This window comes from Heloderma suspectum, chromosome 8, assembly GCF_057233095.1.
Source record: "Heloderma suspectum isolate Gila_16-S chromosome 8, 16-S_ref, whole genome shotgun sequence".
NCBI classification, from domain to species: Eukaryota; Metazoa; Chordata; class Lepidosauria; order Squamata; family Helodermatidae; genus Heloderma; species Heloderma suspectum.
The window spans coordinates 15723105-15740901 of record NC_139465.1 but is presented as its reverse complement, the minus strand read 5'-3'; the positions used below and the strand labels follow the sequence as shown (position 1 = coordinate 15740901).

At 41.7% G+C, this 17797-nt stretch overlaps 1 protein-coding gene across 2 annotated transcripts in view; it reads left to right on the top strand.

Annotated features, from left to right (window-relative positions):
- Positions 1-17797, top strand: part of TENT4B (terminal nucleotidyltransferase 4B) — a 59858-nt gene that overhangs the window by 14140 nt on the left and 27921 nt on the right. For both annotated transcript variants that reach the window (XM_084812994.1, XM_084812995.1), the window contains exon 2: positions 17347-17470. In XM_084812994.1, coding sequence (XP_084669120.1) covers positions 17347-17470 — 124 coding nt within the window. The remainder of the gene's footprint in view (positions 1-17346; positions 17471-17797) is intronic.

Sequence of the window (17797 nt, the reverse complement as noted above, 5' to 3'; positions counted from 1 at the left end):
GGATTGCCAATTTCAAAAAGTGGTGCTGGGGGATTATTGCTCTGTCCATTGGTAGTTATGCCATGGGGTGCCACAGAGCTCTATTTTATCCCCTATGCTGTTCAGCATCTACATGAAACTGCTGTGGGAGGTTATCCGGAGATATAGACTGAATTGTCACCAATATGCAGAGGAAACCCAGCTCTCTCCTTTTCATCAAATGCAGGTGAGACAGTGGGCATTCTGAACCAGTGCCTGGGTGTGGTAATGGACTGGATGAAGGCCAATAAACTCAGACTCAGTCCAGACAAGATGGAGGTGCTGTTAGTGGATGGCTCATCTGTCTGGCTAAGTGATGTTCAATCTGTTCTGGAAGGTGTTGCACTTCCCCTAAAGAATCAGGTTTGTACTTTGGGGGGGTGCTCTTGGATCTAGCATTGTCACTGGAGACACAGCTAGACTCAGTGGCACGGAGCACTTTTTATCAGCTTAGGCTGATATACCAACTATGTTCTTATCTGGACAGAGATAGCCTAGCTACAGTTAACCATGCTCTGATAACCTTGTCTGGATTACTGTAATACATGGGGCTGCCTTTGGAAACAGTCCAGAAACTTCAGCTGGTCCAAAACAGGGCAGCGAGGTTGTTAACAGGGACTGGCCAACATTATCATATTATTCCGGTACTTCTCCATTTGCGCAGGCTGCCAGTCCCATTTCCAGGCCTGATTCAATAACATTTAAAGCCATAAACAGCTTGAGGAGTCCAGGTTACCTGAAGGATCATCTCCTCCCATACATACCTGCCTTGAACCCTAAGATCTCCTTCAGCAGCCCTTCTCCAAGAGCCCCCGCCAAAGGAAGTGAGGTGGATGGCCTCTAAGAAGAGAGCCTTTTCTGTTGAGACACCACAGTTGTGGAATGAGCTTCCCAGAGAGGCTCGCCTGGCACCTACGTTGTACTCTTTTCGGCACAAGGGGATGACCAGGCATTTTATAGTCCTTCAGTTTCTGTACTGTTACTAGGGATGTACGAAAATCATTTACTTGTTCGCGAATTATGCTGATGGTGGGGGGGGGAGGCGCTCCGCGCCCCCCCCCCCGGAATCCTGGACGGGGGGGGCGCTCCGTTCCTCTCAGCCCGGAATCCTCCTTGGCCGGCTGGGCTCCGTGGCGGCTCCGCGGAGCAGCCGGCCAGGCCCGGCCAGGCCAGAGCCATCCGCAGCTGGATTTCCGGCTGCGGAGGGCTCTGGGGGAAAAAACAAAACAAAAACCACGTACGCAAATGGCGGCGGCTGTGGCCGCTGCCATTTGCGTTCCTTATTTTTGACGTCTTAATCTACGTAAATATTTATGTAGACTAAGATGGCGAAAATGAGGGGAATGCAAATAGCATAGTGGACGCTATTTGCGTTCCCCATATTTTCGCTGTCTTAGTCTGCGTAATTATTTACGTAGACTAAGATGGCCCAAAATAAGGAACGCAAATGGCGGCGGCCGTAGGTACACTTATTATTTTTTTTTTTTACCCAGACGTTTTAGGCTACGTAAAAACTTACGTAGCCTATCACGTCAGTGTAAAAACAAAAAACCTGCAAATGGTGGTGGTGGCAGCCGGTCAGAAGACCAGCTGCCGCTGCCGCCCGGAAGATCCGCCCCAGGTAAGTCTCATCCCGGGGGGATCCGCGGGGGTGGCGGGGGGGGTGGCAGGCCGTTCCGCCACAGATTTCGGTGGGCCGAATGCACTGGCGTTCGGCCTCCCCGAGATCCGTGGCAGAATTCTCTGCCATCCCTAACTGTTACTGTTTTTTAAATCTTTGCACTGCGGCTAGTTTTTATTTTGGCTTTTATTTTATACTGTAGTTTTAAACATTTATATTGCAGTTTATTGTGTTGTATTTTATGGTTTTAATTGTTGTGAACCACTCAGAGAGCTTCAGCTATTGCGCGGTATAGCATTGTAGTAAATAAATAATAAAAATAAATGATGGAATACACCTGGACTACAACTTCCACTGCGTTGGATTCAGCCATTATTCAAGTGGAAGTCTGCTAGCACGAAGGGACTTCTGCATCTTTTCCTCCACCTGCAAGCTCCCTGTTGCATGCTCCAGATCTGTTCCAGAGGGTCCCCCAACACTCTGGAACAGATTTGGGGCATGTGTGCAGGGGTATAGGGCAGAAGGGGAAATTAGTTCCACCAACAGTTCCCTTCCACTAGTGGAATTGACACAGTTGGATACCACCCAATATCCCCAGCCAGTCCACACTGGAGGGCACTGGGTTGGGGGAGGCGGTTATAGATCCTATGATTTAGGTTCTTACAGATCCTATTTAGATTCTGTCACCTTTTTCCTGGTGATGGACTATTGTCTCACAACAGAAAACTTTGTGTAGCACAGCTACAGTTGACTTACCATAGTGTGGTTCCAGTTACAGAATTCCCTAGCCTTGTTTGTGGTTTCTCCCATGGAGGGATGGAGATATTACACCTTGAGATCCCACATCTATCTCATGTGATAACTACAGTTGTCCATATTCTTAGTTTTGTGAATCAGCTATAGTAGGTTCAGAGCCCAAATAGGATTGAACATTATATGTACCTTTTAAGTAAGTTAAACAAAAAATTATGTAAGAATGACCACTTGTGTATTGCTGCCTCAACAGTTAGTGTGATTATTCTGTAATGTCATGTTTCAGGAGACCGTTACACTGAGGGAATGAAATTAATATTGCATCATGTTCTAATAGGTATGGTTCAGAGAACTTGGAGTTTAAGACTGTGCCAGTTCTCATTTGACTGTGTTGCTTTGCTGATAAGGAAATATTTATCATAACCTTGACACTTCTGTGTGCATACATGGAAGGCGAGAGTTAATATTTGAATCCTGTTCTTTATAGTAGCTTAGGAGCCTGGTATTTTAATATCTGCCGCATCAAACACTTTAGAAGACTGGATTTCCATTGAGTAACTGGGTTTCTGTTACATTATTGTTACCAGTTCTTGTTGAAAATTAGTTTGTGGCATTTCTTTTTAGACTTAGATTTTACAGTTCTGTACCTACAGTGCTCTGCGTGCAGAATAATTGAGAGGTCTGGGAATTGAAGTCTCTGAGAGTAATGTGGAGCTGTAATGGTATGTTTTCCCCTTCTTATATTTCTAGTTTGTTATGTGTGTGTGTCTGTGTGTGTTTTAATAATTGAATATGCGTGCCTGCTACAAAGAAATTTGGCTTGTGGGCAACATATTCTAACTGTGTCTGGTTGACAGCAGGACACCAGTCAACAGTGAAGGGAGCTAAGAGGGAGTAGGTCTCTGATTTTTTAGAAAAGAGGGTGTTACCTTAGCTGTGTGAATCTCCAGTTAATGGACCTGGGAAAGCAGTGGGATTCTTAGATACTACTTTTGTTACAGTGGTTTTCTTTGAGTTTGATTAGAGTGATATGAGTAAGCTACAGAATTTAACCTACTTGTAGCTGGAGTGTTTCAGGCTACTCCTATTGAATGGGTATGGACAACTTGTAGTTTGTAGCTGGTTAACAAACCATGGTTTGTTTGCAGGGATAGGTTTGGACACAATAACAAGCCTGATGTCATCAAATCACACCATGGCTTAGCGTTATATGCAAACCAGGCCAATTGCTCATTTTCCCAGTTTTAAGTATGTTCTGTCTCATTTCTGCATCAGTTAGTTTAAAAAAAAACCCCTCACAAAAATGTGTATGCATTTTTATGCACATTTTCCCTAATGTATGCATTTTTGTATGCATTTTTAAGCAATATACACATTGTTTCAAGACATTTTCCTTAGTATAATGCATGTTGCGTACACTTCTCCTTAACGTACACATTTTATGTTTATTTTTTGAACTGAGGACTGCATTGCAAAATTTGGAGAAGTGCAAATATCAGAGGATAACTACATATCGGTTTTTCTTTTGATTCAGGAAGTTTGAATTAGGCTCTCATTAAAATGCAAACCAAATGAATTTCTCCCTATCTTTTATGTCTTAAAATGACATGATTATGTTGCCACTTCATGTATTTTTCCACCTTCAGAACCAGCCAGACCAGTGTGCGGTTACACTGTATCTTTCTAGCTGCAGTGATATGAAGAGTAGTGTACAGAAAATAAATACAGGTGTAAATCTGCTAGTAATGGTTGTTCCTGTATGGAAATGAAACCAGTAGGAATTTGCAAGCATCCAGATCATTTGTGTGAGGTAGTCATGCTATAGTAGATACTCAGAAATGCATGTGAATTTTATTCTCCACATCCTAAACAAAAGCAGGGGACTTGATATCTATAAGTGTGTGTAAAGAACAATCTCTGAATCTTTTCATCATTTGCTTCAGTCGACTGCTACCCCTATAAACCAGGATGCTCACTTGGTTGCCTGTGGTGCAGAAAAACTGAGTATAGGAGACTATGCTTGTCCTTACTATCTGACGACACTTTCTGTTTTTTCTGTCTCAGAGGGAGAGAGAGAGAACATGAATCCCGCAAGCCCTGCTGTGTTTGTCCAGCTAGGCAAACACAGTAGGATGTGCTGGCTGCACTTTCTCTTTCTGCAATAGAAAGCTGTCTCCATGCTCATTCTCCATAGTTAGCTGCCCTAGAGGGTTACAGGACAGCTTTTCTTTTTCTCCTTTCAGCCTGTGTGTCTGTAGCCTTACGTTTGAGAGCGTGAAAGAGCTCTTGCCATTAGCAGTGGAAGCACAGTGCAGCATAAATGGCAGCTGCCTATCCCAACTCCCTTGCTCTCTTCAGACATCCCCAGCCTTCTAATTTTCAAAGTATTTTAGGGCACATCCTATGCATGTTTAGATAGAAATAATTCCTGCAACTCATTTCTGTCTGAACATGCATAGGATTGCTCCCTTACAGTAATTTTTGCACTTTACAGCTTCACTATAAAAATAGGACATTATTGTCCCTATTTTACCTATAGCAAATTGATACTGATGGCTAGGGACTTTTCCATGGAAGAGGCAATATTCAACCACAGATCTCTTAGATTCAAGTTCGCACTTACTATCCTCTCAGTCACACTGGCTGTCACTGACTACTCAGAATTGACTTCTTGTTTCATGTTGAACTTGACATTTGTGCTTGCAGTATAGATAACCACTCCTGCAAAGCTGTATACCTTTGCAGATGTGTGACTGTTGTTTTGAGCCATATGCATGTTTAAAGGATTGCAGCTTGAATGATCCTTTGACAGTTACAGTTGTTAATATTAATTGGATTCTTATATGAATAGAGGGATGAATATCTCAAATGTAATTCCTATCTGCTCTCCTTAGTCACTCCATAAAAAGGAATATTTTTCAAGTAATTTGTAAGCCATGGCAGTAGATAATTGGTCTTCCTATATTTGATAGTGTTCCTAGAAAAAGGGTGGGCAATGTATGGCCCATGATTTAACTATCCATCAAGATTCTGACCCTGACCCTGCACAGATTCACATATCAACTCACTTGCAAGTTGGGTTAAGGTATTCCAGAGGAAATTTTTTGGCAGGCAGAATGTGGCCTGTTGATCTTATGTTGCCTACTCTTTGACTAGAAGGTTTCAGCAACTTTTCTATTTCATTTTCAGCATCATTTTCTAATATTAAACATTTTGTATTCCTACTCCCTTTCTAAGGAACTAGGCATAGTAAGAATGCAAAATTTGGCTGGCTCTACCAACTCTTGGGCAACTCTTTGAGCTATGCAGTCTTCCAGTGCTTGCATCCCAGCAGAGGGATAAAGTTAATTCCTAAATTACCTAGTCAGTTCTTTGAAATGGAAGTTGCTAGCAATCTGAATCTTTGGTGTAATATTGAAGGGTTTACCAGACAATTTAAATATCGAAGGGGTCCCTGATCATTTTGAGAAATCCCCCCCACACACAATTCTGGATGCTCAAGCATTGCTTTAAACAATTTTCTTCTATCAATTTCAACTTGTTCATAACAATGCAGTACAGAAGTGTAGTTTAAATCAGCGATAAGGTTTGCATACACAGCCAAATCCTAAGAGTTGAAAGGACAATTGTTTTTCATTGATTCTATATAAATACACACTTGTTGTTCAGTCGTTAAGTCGTGTTCGACTCTTTGTGACCCCATGGACCATAGCACACCAGGCCTTCCTGTCTTTCGAGTGTGCTCAAGTTCATATTCATTGCATCGGTGATGCTATCTAGCCATCTCATCCTCTGCCGTCCAGAGGTGCAAATCAGGATTTATGCCTTCAATAGAAAGTAGAAAGATTTGGGTTAATGTGCTACTGAGGGATAATTGCAGGTATTGTGATTAATATGCATGTTCTTGGTCCTGAAGTTGAATATTAGTATTGTTCTATGAAGCTGCAAGAAATATTTAAACTTCTTTTATACAAGCACCAAATGTTTAGGTGGCAGGCTTGCTCCACAGAAATGATCATATTAATAGGTACTGGCATCATTCTTTGGCGCCTGTGTAACGAAGGGCCCTTGGACCAGCTCTGCTGATGTGGCACCAGTGGAAATTGGTGGTATATAATGTGCTATTCCTTTACTTCTGATGGTACACTGAGTGTTGGTTGATCATATAAATATTTTTGGCAGGATTTTATACTGTTACACCATCAGGCTAATAACTGTTGATTATATAACACCAGATTCTAAGATATTACTACAATTGCATGTAAAATGTCTCATTGAAATATATGGCAATTATCCCAGTACACAATATATGGGGATATGATTCTATCTGTGTTTAGGATTTGTTACTTAAAGTAAATATTTCCCTTGAGGCTAGCTGTAGTGTAGAAAGAAATTAACACAAAAGGAAATCTTGTGTGAACATAAATGTTTGAGCTCAAAGGGCTGCTGCCACACATAAAACATAAGGAAAGCAACAAATGGCTTACAAAAACCAATATTGGTGATTATGCTGCTTAGCTTAACTCAAGTGACACAAGAATTGAGGCTGAAAGTGTTGTCTTGGAATTGTCTTCCTGTAGTTTGCTGGTCTCTGGGCTTTCCATGTGTGAAAGTATACTTTTGGATAATATTTAAAGACCTGGCCTCTGAATGCTGATGGAGAAAATATTTGACTCTGATCCAGTTAAACTTAGTTGTGACTAAAGGCCAAACTAGATGTGACAGGGCAGCCATGTATATATTATTAATTTGTCTACCCTGTATTCGCATATAAAGCAGATGGTGGCTATGTGTCTCTCTTTTTAAACTTGAAATACAGTGCGTGGGGACAAGGGGAACAAAATCATCCACCTGTCCCAGCCTGCCCTTACTCACCTGGTTTGACTGTGACAAACAACAACCCATGGGTTGTTGGGCCTGCCCGCTTACTGCTTATGCTTTTCATCTGGTTTAGAAAACAACCCAGGAATGTCCCAGTTTTAACCCAACAACACACCATGGGTTAAAACTCTGGATAGTTTCCCCCTCAACCACCCAGAATTCTGGGTTTGCTCATCTCTCTAAACAACCCAGGAATGCATCTAACATGGATGCAAATTAGAAGCAACAAGTGAGCTGTCTTCCTGTGGTTTTATTAACCAGCCATGGGTTAATTAATGATTGGACATTACCTATGAACCAAGCCACTTGTTGAGCCATCTTCTCCCTGGCCTGGCTTACTTCTGAGTTGAGAGAAAAGAACTTCAAGCAACGGAGTGCCATGAGATGTGGTGTGAGAGTAGGCAGGGCTTAGTTCCCCTTGCATGTCTGCTCCATTGCATGTGAAAAATAAAGACCTTTCCCAACTTCATATGTGAATGAAATGAATGTGGTTGCATTTTCACATTTCATTTGGCCCTACGCCCCATTGAAACTGAATGAACAAAGTTAATTGTGACTAACCTAACTCCCATAGCTCTCAACAGGACTCAGTCCTGACTGCCTTTAGTTTGGGACCTTGAAGTTCAAGGTATATGAAAAAATGCTCCTGAGGGTGAAAGGCATGATACGAAAATAGAGCTCACAGCGAATTCTCAAGCTGCAGTATGAGGTTGGCCGCCTCCCAAAAGACATGAACACTAGCAAACTGAACGCTGGCTTAGCTGTTTATCTTGACCCTCCCACGTGCTTCGGGTGAGCTTGTGCAAAATTGCTTTAGGCATTGGTGGTGGTGGGACATCTCTTGGTGACATTGTGGGGGTCAGCCAATCAATGTAGTGTACAGGCAGTCTATGCTTCACACTTGCAGTGCTATGTGTGTGCTTTTTAAAGAGCCTAGCCTTGGAAAGGAATAGGAATGTTTGTACTGAATGCAGTGAAAATGCTTTCAAAGAGGCCCCTCTCTCTTAATACATTGCATGTGTCTTCCAAAAAGTGGGAGAACTTTATTTTTGAGCCACAGACCTCCTGGCCATCAGCAAGTTTTTCAGCATCAGTTGCATGAATAGTAGTTGCCATTTCATTGGACTTAAAGTGACCTACCTCACAGGACTGTTACAATAGTAAGAAAAGCACTTGGACCTTATTAAGGGGCTATATAACAACAAATTATAGCCAGTTAAAGGTTTTGTAAGGAACTCATAGTGAATGAATTCCATTCATTCTTGTTGGTATTTTTTAAACACAGTATTAGCTTCAAAATGTATTTCAGGCTTCTGTTTTCTGCAGCCTGCCTGTTTGTGTTTGAAATCATATGTGTGTTTAATTAACTTATAAAGGAGAGCACATGGTACTATGAGAATTTTTTTTAAATCTAGTACTAACGGTAGTTTGGTTCTAGTTCAAGGGTAGGCAGCCTGGTGCCTGACAGATGTTTGGGACTACAGCTCCCATCAGCCCCAGCCAGCATGGCCAGTGGTCATGGATTGTAGGAGTTGTAGTCCAAAACATTGAGGACAGTGCATTGCCTATCCCTGTTCTAGATTAAGGCTGCAATCCTACACATAATTAGTATAGAATTCACTTCTGAGTAAACATGCTTTAGATTTCACTGCATAAAAAGCACATTCCACACTTTGTGTCTAATTCAAAACTTTGTTAAATCAACAGAGTGCAGGAAGGTAAGGCAAGAGAGGGGCAGCTCGTCATCCCCACATACTTCTTTCTCATATTAAGAATAGACATCCCACCCACCCTCCTCCTACTTTATATGTGAACAGGGCAGACGTGGACAAAATCCATGCAGCTGCCCTGCCACTTTTAGACCTGGTTCACATGATCACTATGGCTTAAACAAGCAATGGTGGCTTGTTTAAGCTGCAGTGTATGTCGGGCGTGATTTGAATAATCGCTGGTGGGGGTTTATTAAACCCTTGTTTGAGGGTTAAGCAACTCTCAACTAACCCGTGGGCCTTTAGTTTCGCCCTAAGGAATTCTGTCTTCATTTGGAGGGCAAAGGAGTGCTGAAGTTAGGAACACTAGCTTGATTTCACCCTCCGTTTCTTTCCTCTTGCTTCTTTTGGTAACACCAAAAGAACCTTGTCATACTTTGTTAATGTGACTGGATATTCCAGTTGTGTTAAAGAGGTAATCTAGCTGTGCTTGATAATTTAGAGTTTGCTTCCTAGTGTGGGAGCTCTTGGGACATATTTGAACAGCATGTGGAATGTTCTTGTGTCCATTTAAAATGGGACACTTGTGGTACAGGTGCACCCTGTAGCTTGCACCTTGGTACGTGTAGAGATTTGATGTGAAGTTAACCGGAATATGGGAAAGCTTGGCAGCTCAACAGTGCACATCATTATTTAGAAAAGTCAACATCCATTGATAGAACATCAAAATAGAACAGCTGAAGCCTTCATATCCTAGTTTGATGATTGGAATCCCTAGTTTATGCACATTCTTAAGTTCTTTTTGTTTTTTCCTATGTAATAAGTAGCATTTCCATGTACTCAAGCTTTTAGTCATCCAGATGTTTTGAATGTCTCTCCTGCCCAGTTCAAATAAAGTAGTTTTGCATTTATCTTCAGTAAATTTTATAAGCAAGAATGAGGGAGAAAACTTCTCCTGGTGTTCAGACTGAGAGTACACAACCATTGTTCAGTCCATCGCCCCTTCCAGCAAAGTTAGGTGTGTTTGGAGGCATGTATACCATGCTAAATGACATTCAGTTGATCATATTTCATACTTTATTTTTAAGCACACTTGCCCCCAGTATGATCTGGGTTAGAATAAGCACTCAACTTTGGATGTAAGGATGTGCTAGGAAACTCTTTTTTGCCAAAAACCTTAGCACTGCTTGGTGGCTTTTGAGCACAGTCCTACTTACCCTACGTGCATAGAGCAGTATTCAGAGCTACCTCAGTATTCAGAGCTCATTGGGGCTAGTGTAGCTTTCCCAATCCTCTCCTCCACCAGGTTGTCTCCTGGCAATTGCTGAATGTTCTTAGGAAAGGCTACACTTTCCTAAGAAAGAAGTGAGCAACTTGTGACCCGCTGGTGAGGAGGAAGACTATACTGTATCCTGGAAGCGGCTCTGTGCAGTGCTGTGGGAGAGTACAATGGCGAGGATGGCACCCTTTGTATGTAGCGTGTGTGAGTCTACAGCTTGTAAATATGTGTGGCAAGGCACAGCATTCTTAGAAATATTGCTAAGGCTAACATTTGTTAACTAAGATCTATGAAGAATGTACATGTCTTTAATGAAAAGTTTGTACATTAGATACCAATTGGGAGGAGAATTATATAGCCTTGGGATAATGGTCCATCTGTGCATTTTGAGAAGCCAGCTTTCAGTCCATAAACTTCTCCCTGAAGTAATCTTGTTACTTAGTTTCTACTGTGGAATAAAAGATTTAAAGATTGGAAACCACCTGTCTAAATTAGGAGAGGGACAAAATCAGAAGATCTGGCTTGCTGCCCTGACCTGCATTCCCAGGCCGAAATAAATTTAATGTGTAGCAATTTGAACGTTAATCAGTTTAGAAAACAGTGAACCTGCAAGCTTTAATCCACAGTGAATAATACAGTAAAGATTGCTTCCTTCTCCTGTTGTTAATTGACACATTTGAAAAGCATAGTTGAACTGAAATAGCTAGAAACCCTTTAGTGCTGCTATGCAGATCTATCCCTGCAGGAATTCTTGAGTACATAGGCAGTAACAAAACTTTTTTTAAAAGAAAAAAGAGAATTCAAATTGTTGGGCAACACCATCCTGTTTTTAGATACCTGCGATTTTTTCATCCCTGTACACAGATGGTCCAGTTGCCACAGGATACACTTGAGTGTCATAGGATTGTACTGATTCCTCCAAGCAGAGTCAAGTAAGACCTTCTTTGGGAATAATCCAGTCTCTGGATGGGTTTTTAAGAGCATAATCCTATAACTTCCACACCCGATGCTTGTAAGCCTCTGAATTCAGATGCTTATGAGCATCCCATGCAGAGCAGGAGGAATGGTGGAGCTGAACATAGCCTCAGGTACTCCTTCCGCTCTGCATTTTAGCTAGGCAGGCTTTTTGCCCATCTAGGTGGGGTGCGTCAGAGGGGGAGCAAAGGAGGCTGGATAGGCCTCAGGATAGCTCATATCCTGGCATCTCCAGTCCCCTTCCCTCCCTGCCCACTGGAACACCCCATCTATCCCCTCTCTGAGGTCGCTTTTGTGTGGTTCTCTCTGTGCCGGCTGTGAGGGGAAGGGGGCAGGGAGCACAGATTCCTGGCTTTGAGGTTGGAGCACTGTCTCCAGCCTCGGATCCGGGAATCCAAAGTATTCTATGCCCCCCCCCCCCGACACTGTCTAGGGCCATAGGATTGCTCTCTAAGAAGTTTAGATGTTTGACTATTTCACTAAGGCCTTCATCACACAATATGGGAAAGGCAAATTTCCATCCCACCCCCACCCACACCAGTAGTGTTCATAGCAACTGCTATAATTATTTAAGTAGGGAGACATGTATCTGAAAACACATGATAAATGCACCTCTAGCCATCTTGGCCAATTGTGACGCTTGTGTGTTTACCTCATGTCCTGTCAGCAGCTGTTAGTATTAACTTTTAATGTCAACACTTCATAGTGGGCCTGTAAAGATAGGTAGGTGGGCGGTGTACAACTCTAAGGTCTGCCCTTTAGGGTCTTGTTGAATTCAGGCAATTTCTGTAGATCCCATCCCTGGACAAAAATGCATTGCTTTTTGATAGGAGATGCCCTAGAATCCTGACTTACATTATTTATGACCAGCACAAGTTTGATGACTGTACAGTTGTTTCTTCTGATACTAAGAAAACCATTTATATCAGTGGCTAGTTCTGTACCCAGAAGGAGGGATTGAAAACAAAAAGAGAAAGTATTTGAAAAATACTATGCCCAAGTTAATTGTATTTCATTTGTTGCCTTTGTAACCTGCCTTTCCTCTGAAGAGCTCAGCACAGTTTCACAACCTACCTGTGAGGAATAGATGATGCTAAGAGAAGGCAACTTGGTGAAGGCTACCCAGTCACTGTTATAACTAAGTGGGGTGGGTTTTTTTTTTTTTAAACTCTGTAGTGCCAGGGAGGGCTAGCATAGGCATCCAGTGTAAGCAGGATTTAAAGTGTAACAGTGGACCACCCCCAAAATGCTCTGCATCCTTCCAACATGGCTTCCCTCTCCTCCATCTGATTTCAGTGTCACATCCTATCATTGCTAATCCAGGTTAAAACTCTGCTACTACAAAATACAGCTGCAAAAGTACTGATAGGAGGTAAGAGGGGTTTGTGTGTGTGGTGGGGCGGGGGGCAGTGCCAGTCTGGACTGCCAATCTGTTCCCAAGCACAACTCAAAGTGCTGGTCTTTATCTTTTAAAGCCCTAAATCAAGGGTCTCTAACCTATTGGATCAGTGGGCACATTTGGAATATTGAGAGGGTTGTGTGCAATCTCACAAAAGGCTACAATAGGGGCACCTTGCCCATTCATAAAATGGCTGCTATGGTAGGCATGTCTGGTCACAGAACAGTAATTTGACAGAAGCAAAACTGGTCAGACTAAAAGAAAAGTAACTTGCCTAAGAACATAAGTACAAGGAAGAGGTGGGGACTGCGCTACATAACCCAAAACCAGTCTTTTGAATCCAAATAAAGGTGGCGGTGGAGGGCAGCACTTGGGATTTGCAGCAACCCAACCTCCCAGTTTTAAAAAATGTTTAAATTTAAAAAAAATCTTAAATAAAATTAAAATCAGGAAGGGCAGGGAGCTTAGCAGGCACCAAGAGAGGTGTCTGTGAGGACATAGGTGTACATGGACACCAGTGGAGACCCCAGCCCTAAATCGCTTGGGACCAGGGTACTTAAAGAATTGTCTCATCCACTGAGGTCAACAAAGATGCTGTGTTGCACTGCTGTCTCAGACATTTGCTTTGCCTCCTCGCTGCTATTTTTTCACCAGCAATTGAAGATGGATGGATGGATGGATGGATAGATAGATAGATAGATAGATAGATAGATAGATTTTGTATAACAGGCTTCATTTCAGTTTGATATTTTTGTTTTCTCCGGGATAAATGCTTTTCTCCTGTTTAATTTGCTGCTGTTTGGGGTATTTCTGTCTGTGTTACCAAATGGAGGCTGTTCTTGTAAGTTGTTTCAATTTCTTTGTTGATACCCACCTTGACACCATTTTATTATTTATTCAAAACAATTCTACACTGGCCTTCAATTTAAAGACTTTCCAGAGTGGTTTACAAGAACTCATAAAAACACAATGAGACAGCATTAATCAATAAAATGGCTAACAGTAAAAGGCAGCACAAGAAACAATTGCAACAAAAAATTTAAAAAATACATTAGAGTTTAAAACCCTAGGAAAATGAAAAGGCATTTGCCCCAAGCATAAAAGGCTTACATACAAGTATCAGGTGAGCCACCCTGGGAGAGGATTCCACAACTGAAAAAGCTCCTCAAGGAAGGTCTTTGAGGAAGATCTTATTGTTTGGGCATTTGATTACAATGGTGGGATAGTAATTTTACAGGTAAAATGAACCTCAGCATCTTTTCGCTCTCCTTGAGAACCCTGGTCACAAGGCCCCTAAAGTGAGCTTGCAAGTATACCTGGCATGGTGTCATCACACACCTGGGGGTGGGGGCGTGCATTCATTCACACAGCAAATGGAAAGGCATGCGTGATCCTATATGCTGCTCGTGATCCCTGTTCCTCCATCCATAATGGGATGACATCTCCTACATCTGCAGCACTTCCAGCCATCCTCTCCTCAGGCTTATCTGGATTTAATTTCAACTTCTTAGCCTTCACAGTACAATATAACAGCCTCTAGGCACTGACAGAGCTCTATTAGTTTGTCTCCTGAATCAATTTTGATTTTACTGTATTATCAGAATACACTTGGTGTGTTTTCTCAGCATTTTATACATTTCAAATGGAAATGATATTTCATAAAATTTATTTTTTTATTACATTTATATCCCGCCTTTTTTCCTCCTTAAGGAACCCAAGGCGGCGTACATAATCCTCCTCCTCCTCCATTTTATCCTCACAACAACAACCCTGTGAGGTGGGTTGGGCTGAGAGTCTGTGACTGGCCCAAAGTCACCCAGTGAGCTTCCATGGCCGAGTGGGGACTAGAACCCGGATCTCCCGACTCCAGTCCAACACTCTCGCCACTACACCTCACTGGCTCTAAAAGCTTTTACACAATGTTGTATTTGTTAGCTGCTCAGTGCAGAGTTGTGACTTTTATTAGAACAAAGGCCTTTTTTTTTTTAGGATGGGTAACTTTAGAAGTTTACTTATGTTTTTGTTTTAAATTGGGGAATGACTATTTATAGATGTAACACTGAATGAGAGTTCCTACACTCCCCCCAAAATTGTGGTTTTAAAGAGGCTTACTTAGAGCAAGGCAGCATTCTCACAGGCTTTTGAAAATTAGAAGACACCCAACCTGTAGTATGGCTACTGTTGAACACATCACCATGCCATGGAGTTTGCACACAGGTTTTTTTTTCCCCCAGGGTCCCTCCCCCTACTCTTTCTGATCCCTGAATTTGCTCTAGACTGGAATAGAGAATAGAGCATTGTCTCCTGTACTCAGTCCTGTATCGTGTTCCTTTAAACAGTGATGTTGGTTTTCCAGAAGATTGTCCTATGCAAATTAGGTTAATTTGGATATGGTAATTTGCATTGGAAAATTTTCAGTTTCCATCAGAAAATTTTCTGATGGCGTAGAGCAACCTTTCACAACCTGGTGCCCTCCAGATGTTTTGGACCACAACTCCCAGCATTCCTGATTGTTAGCCATGCTGGCTGGGGCTGATGGGAGTTGGTGTAAAACACATCCGGAGGGCGCCAGGTTGTGGAAGGCTGCCCTAGAGAATGATCTAATTTAGCATGTTTGTTTGACTTGTATTTAATAAACAACAAAGCTAAAGAAGTAGTACTACTGTGCCACAAATACGTAACCGGAAATATTTGAGGGGAGAAATTAAAGCACACAACGTGATTTAAATGCTATATTATGTAAATCTTAAAAATTAGAATACTTGAAAAATGTATAGACAATAGCATGCTTCCAATATTATTGTTTAAGTTTAAGGGGAAAAAAGAAAGGTACTGAAACCCTAACACATTTTAACAACCCAAAGAACTGTGCACGATATGCTGACAGCCACTCATTTATAACTTTAAAACTGCCACGCTTGCCTAATATTGTATTTGCAGTTGCAATCCATTCATTGTTACTGTTGAACTTATGACATAGAAAATTTTCCGTGGAAAGTTTTACGTGGAACATTTTCCACCCCACATCACTGCTATACAGATGCAAAATTATAGAGCTCCGAAGTTGCCAAAGGGATATTGAACTAGACAAGGAGTACTTGGGAACACCATTAATAAAAACAATAGTTTTGTAATTGTCATCTTTTCAAGGAAATAGTAAAAGAGGGCTCGCTTTTCGGCTGAGTTCCCTGTCTTTATCATCTCCATTGCCTATGTATCATGGCAAGATGTGACTTTTCAGAAAATAAATTTTATTTGCATTTTGTTGATACTGAAACTGTTGGAAAGTTCTGCATATCTTTTCACTTACAACTCAGCGGGCCATGTAGTGGAAAGGATGTTGGAAACCTGGTTTTCCGAGCAATAGGATATGCAACCTGTGTGTCCTTGAAAATGAGCTCAAGAAAAACATTGCTCAAGATTTTTGTAGACATTCCACAAATATAACTGCATTTAACTAAAGGAAAGTCACCTTTTCCATAAAGCGGATGCAGTTAGGTAGACTCCAGTTTCTTGCTTAAGGGGGGAGGAATAGACACTAGTTCGTACGGAAGGGAGTCTAGAGCCTTGGAAGAGGCTGTGGATTCTCTTGGGCTAGACAACCAACACAACATTGGCTAAATATTTGCATACTGTATCCTGTGACGACAACATCACAAGCTTGTGTTTTTTTGCTAACATTAAAATAGTTATCTTAAGAAGTTATTGTAGAGAGTGCTGTGGGTGACCCTCAAGCTTATTAGTCTCGCTCCCTCAGTAATATTTAACACTAATGAACAAGTGTAGGCCGAGTGTGCAATTCTTTGCACTCACCTACATGCAGTTTCTTGTCTTCTATGGCTACCAGACTAGTGCTTAAAATAGGGCTGGCCCAAACAGATGTTGTACGAGCACAGCATCCAGGGTAGTTACTGCTCCTTCAGCCCTTCCTTCACACCATAATGGGGAAGGTTCTTGCAATCATGAAATAGGTGTAAAAACTGACACTCCTTTATTTACCTTGGTTGCTTTCCAGCCTACTGTTCATACCATACAGGAATATTTCTATATCACCATAATTAGTGTTATAATTACTTGTAACTCAGCCAAGCTTTGACTTGCTGGTAGGAAATGGGATACAAAGAATGGTTGGTGTGTTTGTGACTGTTCAAACGAAGGCTAAAAACCTAAGGGTGGATACTTGAAAGTAAATTCTGTTGAACCATGGATTCCCAAATGTGAATATGGGGATGGGGGGTAATTTCAGGGAAGGATCTGCTAATGGAGGGGCTGTGGGGCCTAATTCTGGAACTTGGCTGGCTAAAATAACAGATGAAAATCACCCAGCAGAAGGGTTTGCAGGGGAGAACCTGTGGGTGGCAAAAGTGTTAAACAGCCACTTCTGTCTGCTGATTCTCCTCTGCAAATGCTCCACCCCAGCATAGCATTAAGAGGCCAAAAACTGGTTTGGGGCTCCCTGTTCGCCTTATAACTTATAGTTTGGCTTTTACTGCTTCTAAATAGCAGTAAGATAGGATGGACCTGAAATATATCCTTACTATACATAGGCTGCAGTCCAGCGCACACCTGTGAGGGGGACTCAAATGGAATTACTTCTGAATAAACATACATAGGTTCACAGTATTAAAGATTTAAGATTCTTAGACTGGCAAGCTGTGCCTGTTTTGTCATTCTTGCATAATTGGGCTAACTCGTTCTTCTTCTTTTTCAGTCTTCATGAAGAGATCAATGATTTCTACAAGTATATGTCTCCCAGACCTGAAGAAGAAAGAATGCGAATGGAGGTGGTGAATAGGATAGAAAATGTTATAAAGGAACTCTGGCCTAATGCAGATGTAAGCTTAATAAACTCTTCTGCTTAGTGATTATGGGTCATGGTTTCCTCTTGCATAACTACTGTCTATAGAGCTTTAAATGTATATTCAGTATAACCAAAGGCATAACATCCTCAATTCCACCAACTAGAAAATAGAAACCTTAGAGTGAAATTATGCAAATGAGGCATAATTGTGTAAACATCCGCTTTTTAAAGTGCATTGTTTGTGTTTCACTGTAAGTGCATTTTCCCTCTCAACCAGTACATTGGGGGCAATGGAGGCAAAGATATTAGCAGCTGCTTGTGAAGAACTAATACTGCTGATGAGCTGAAGTTTCATTGCAAA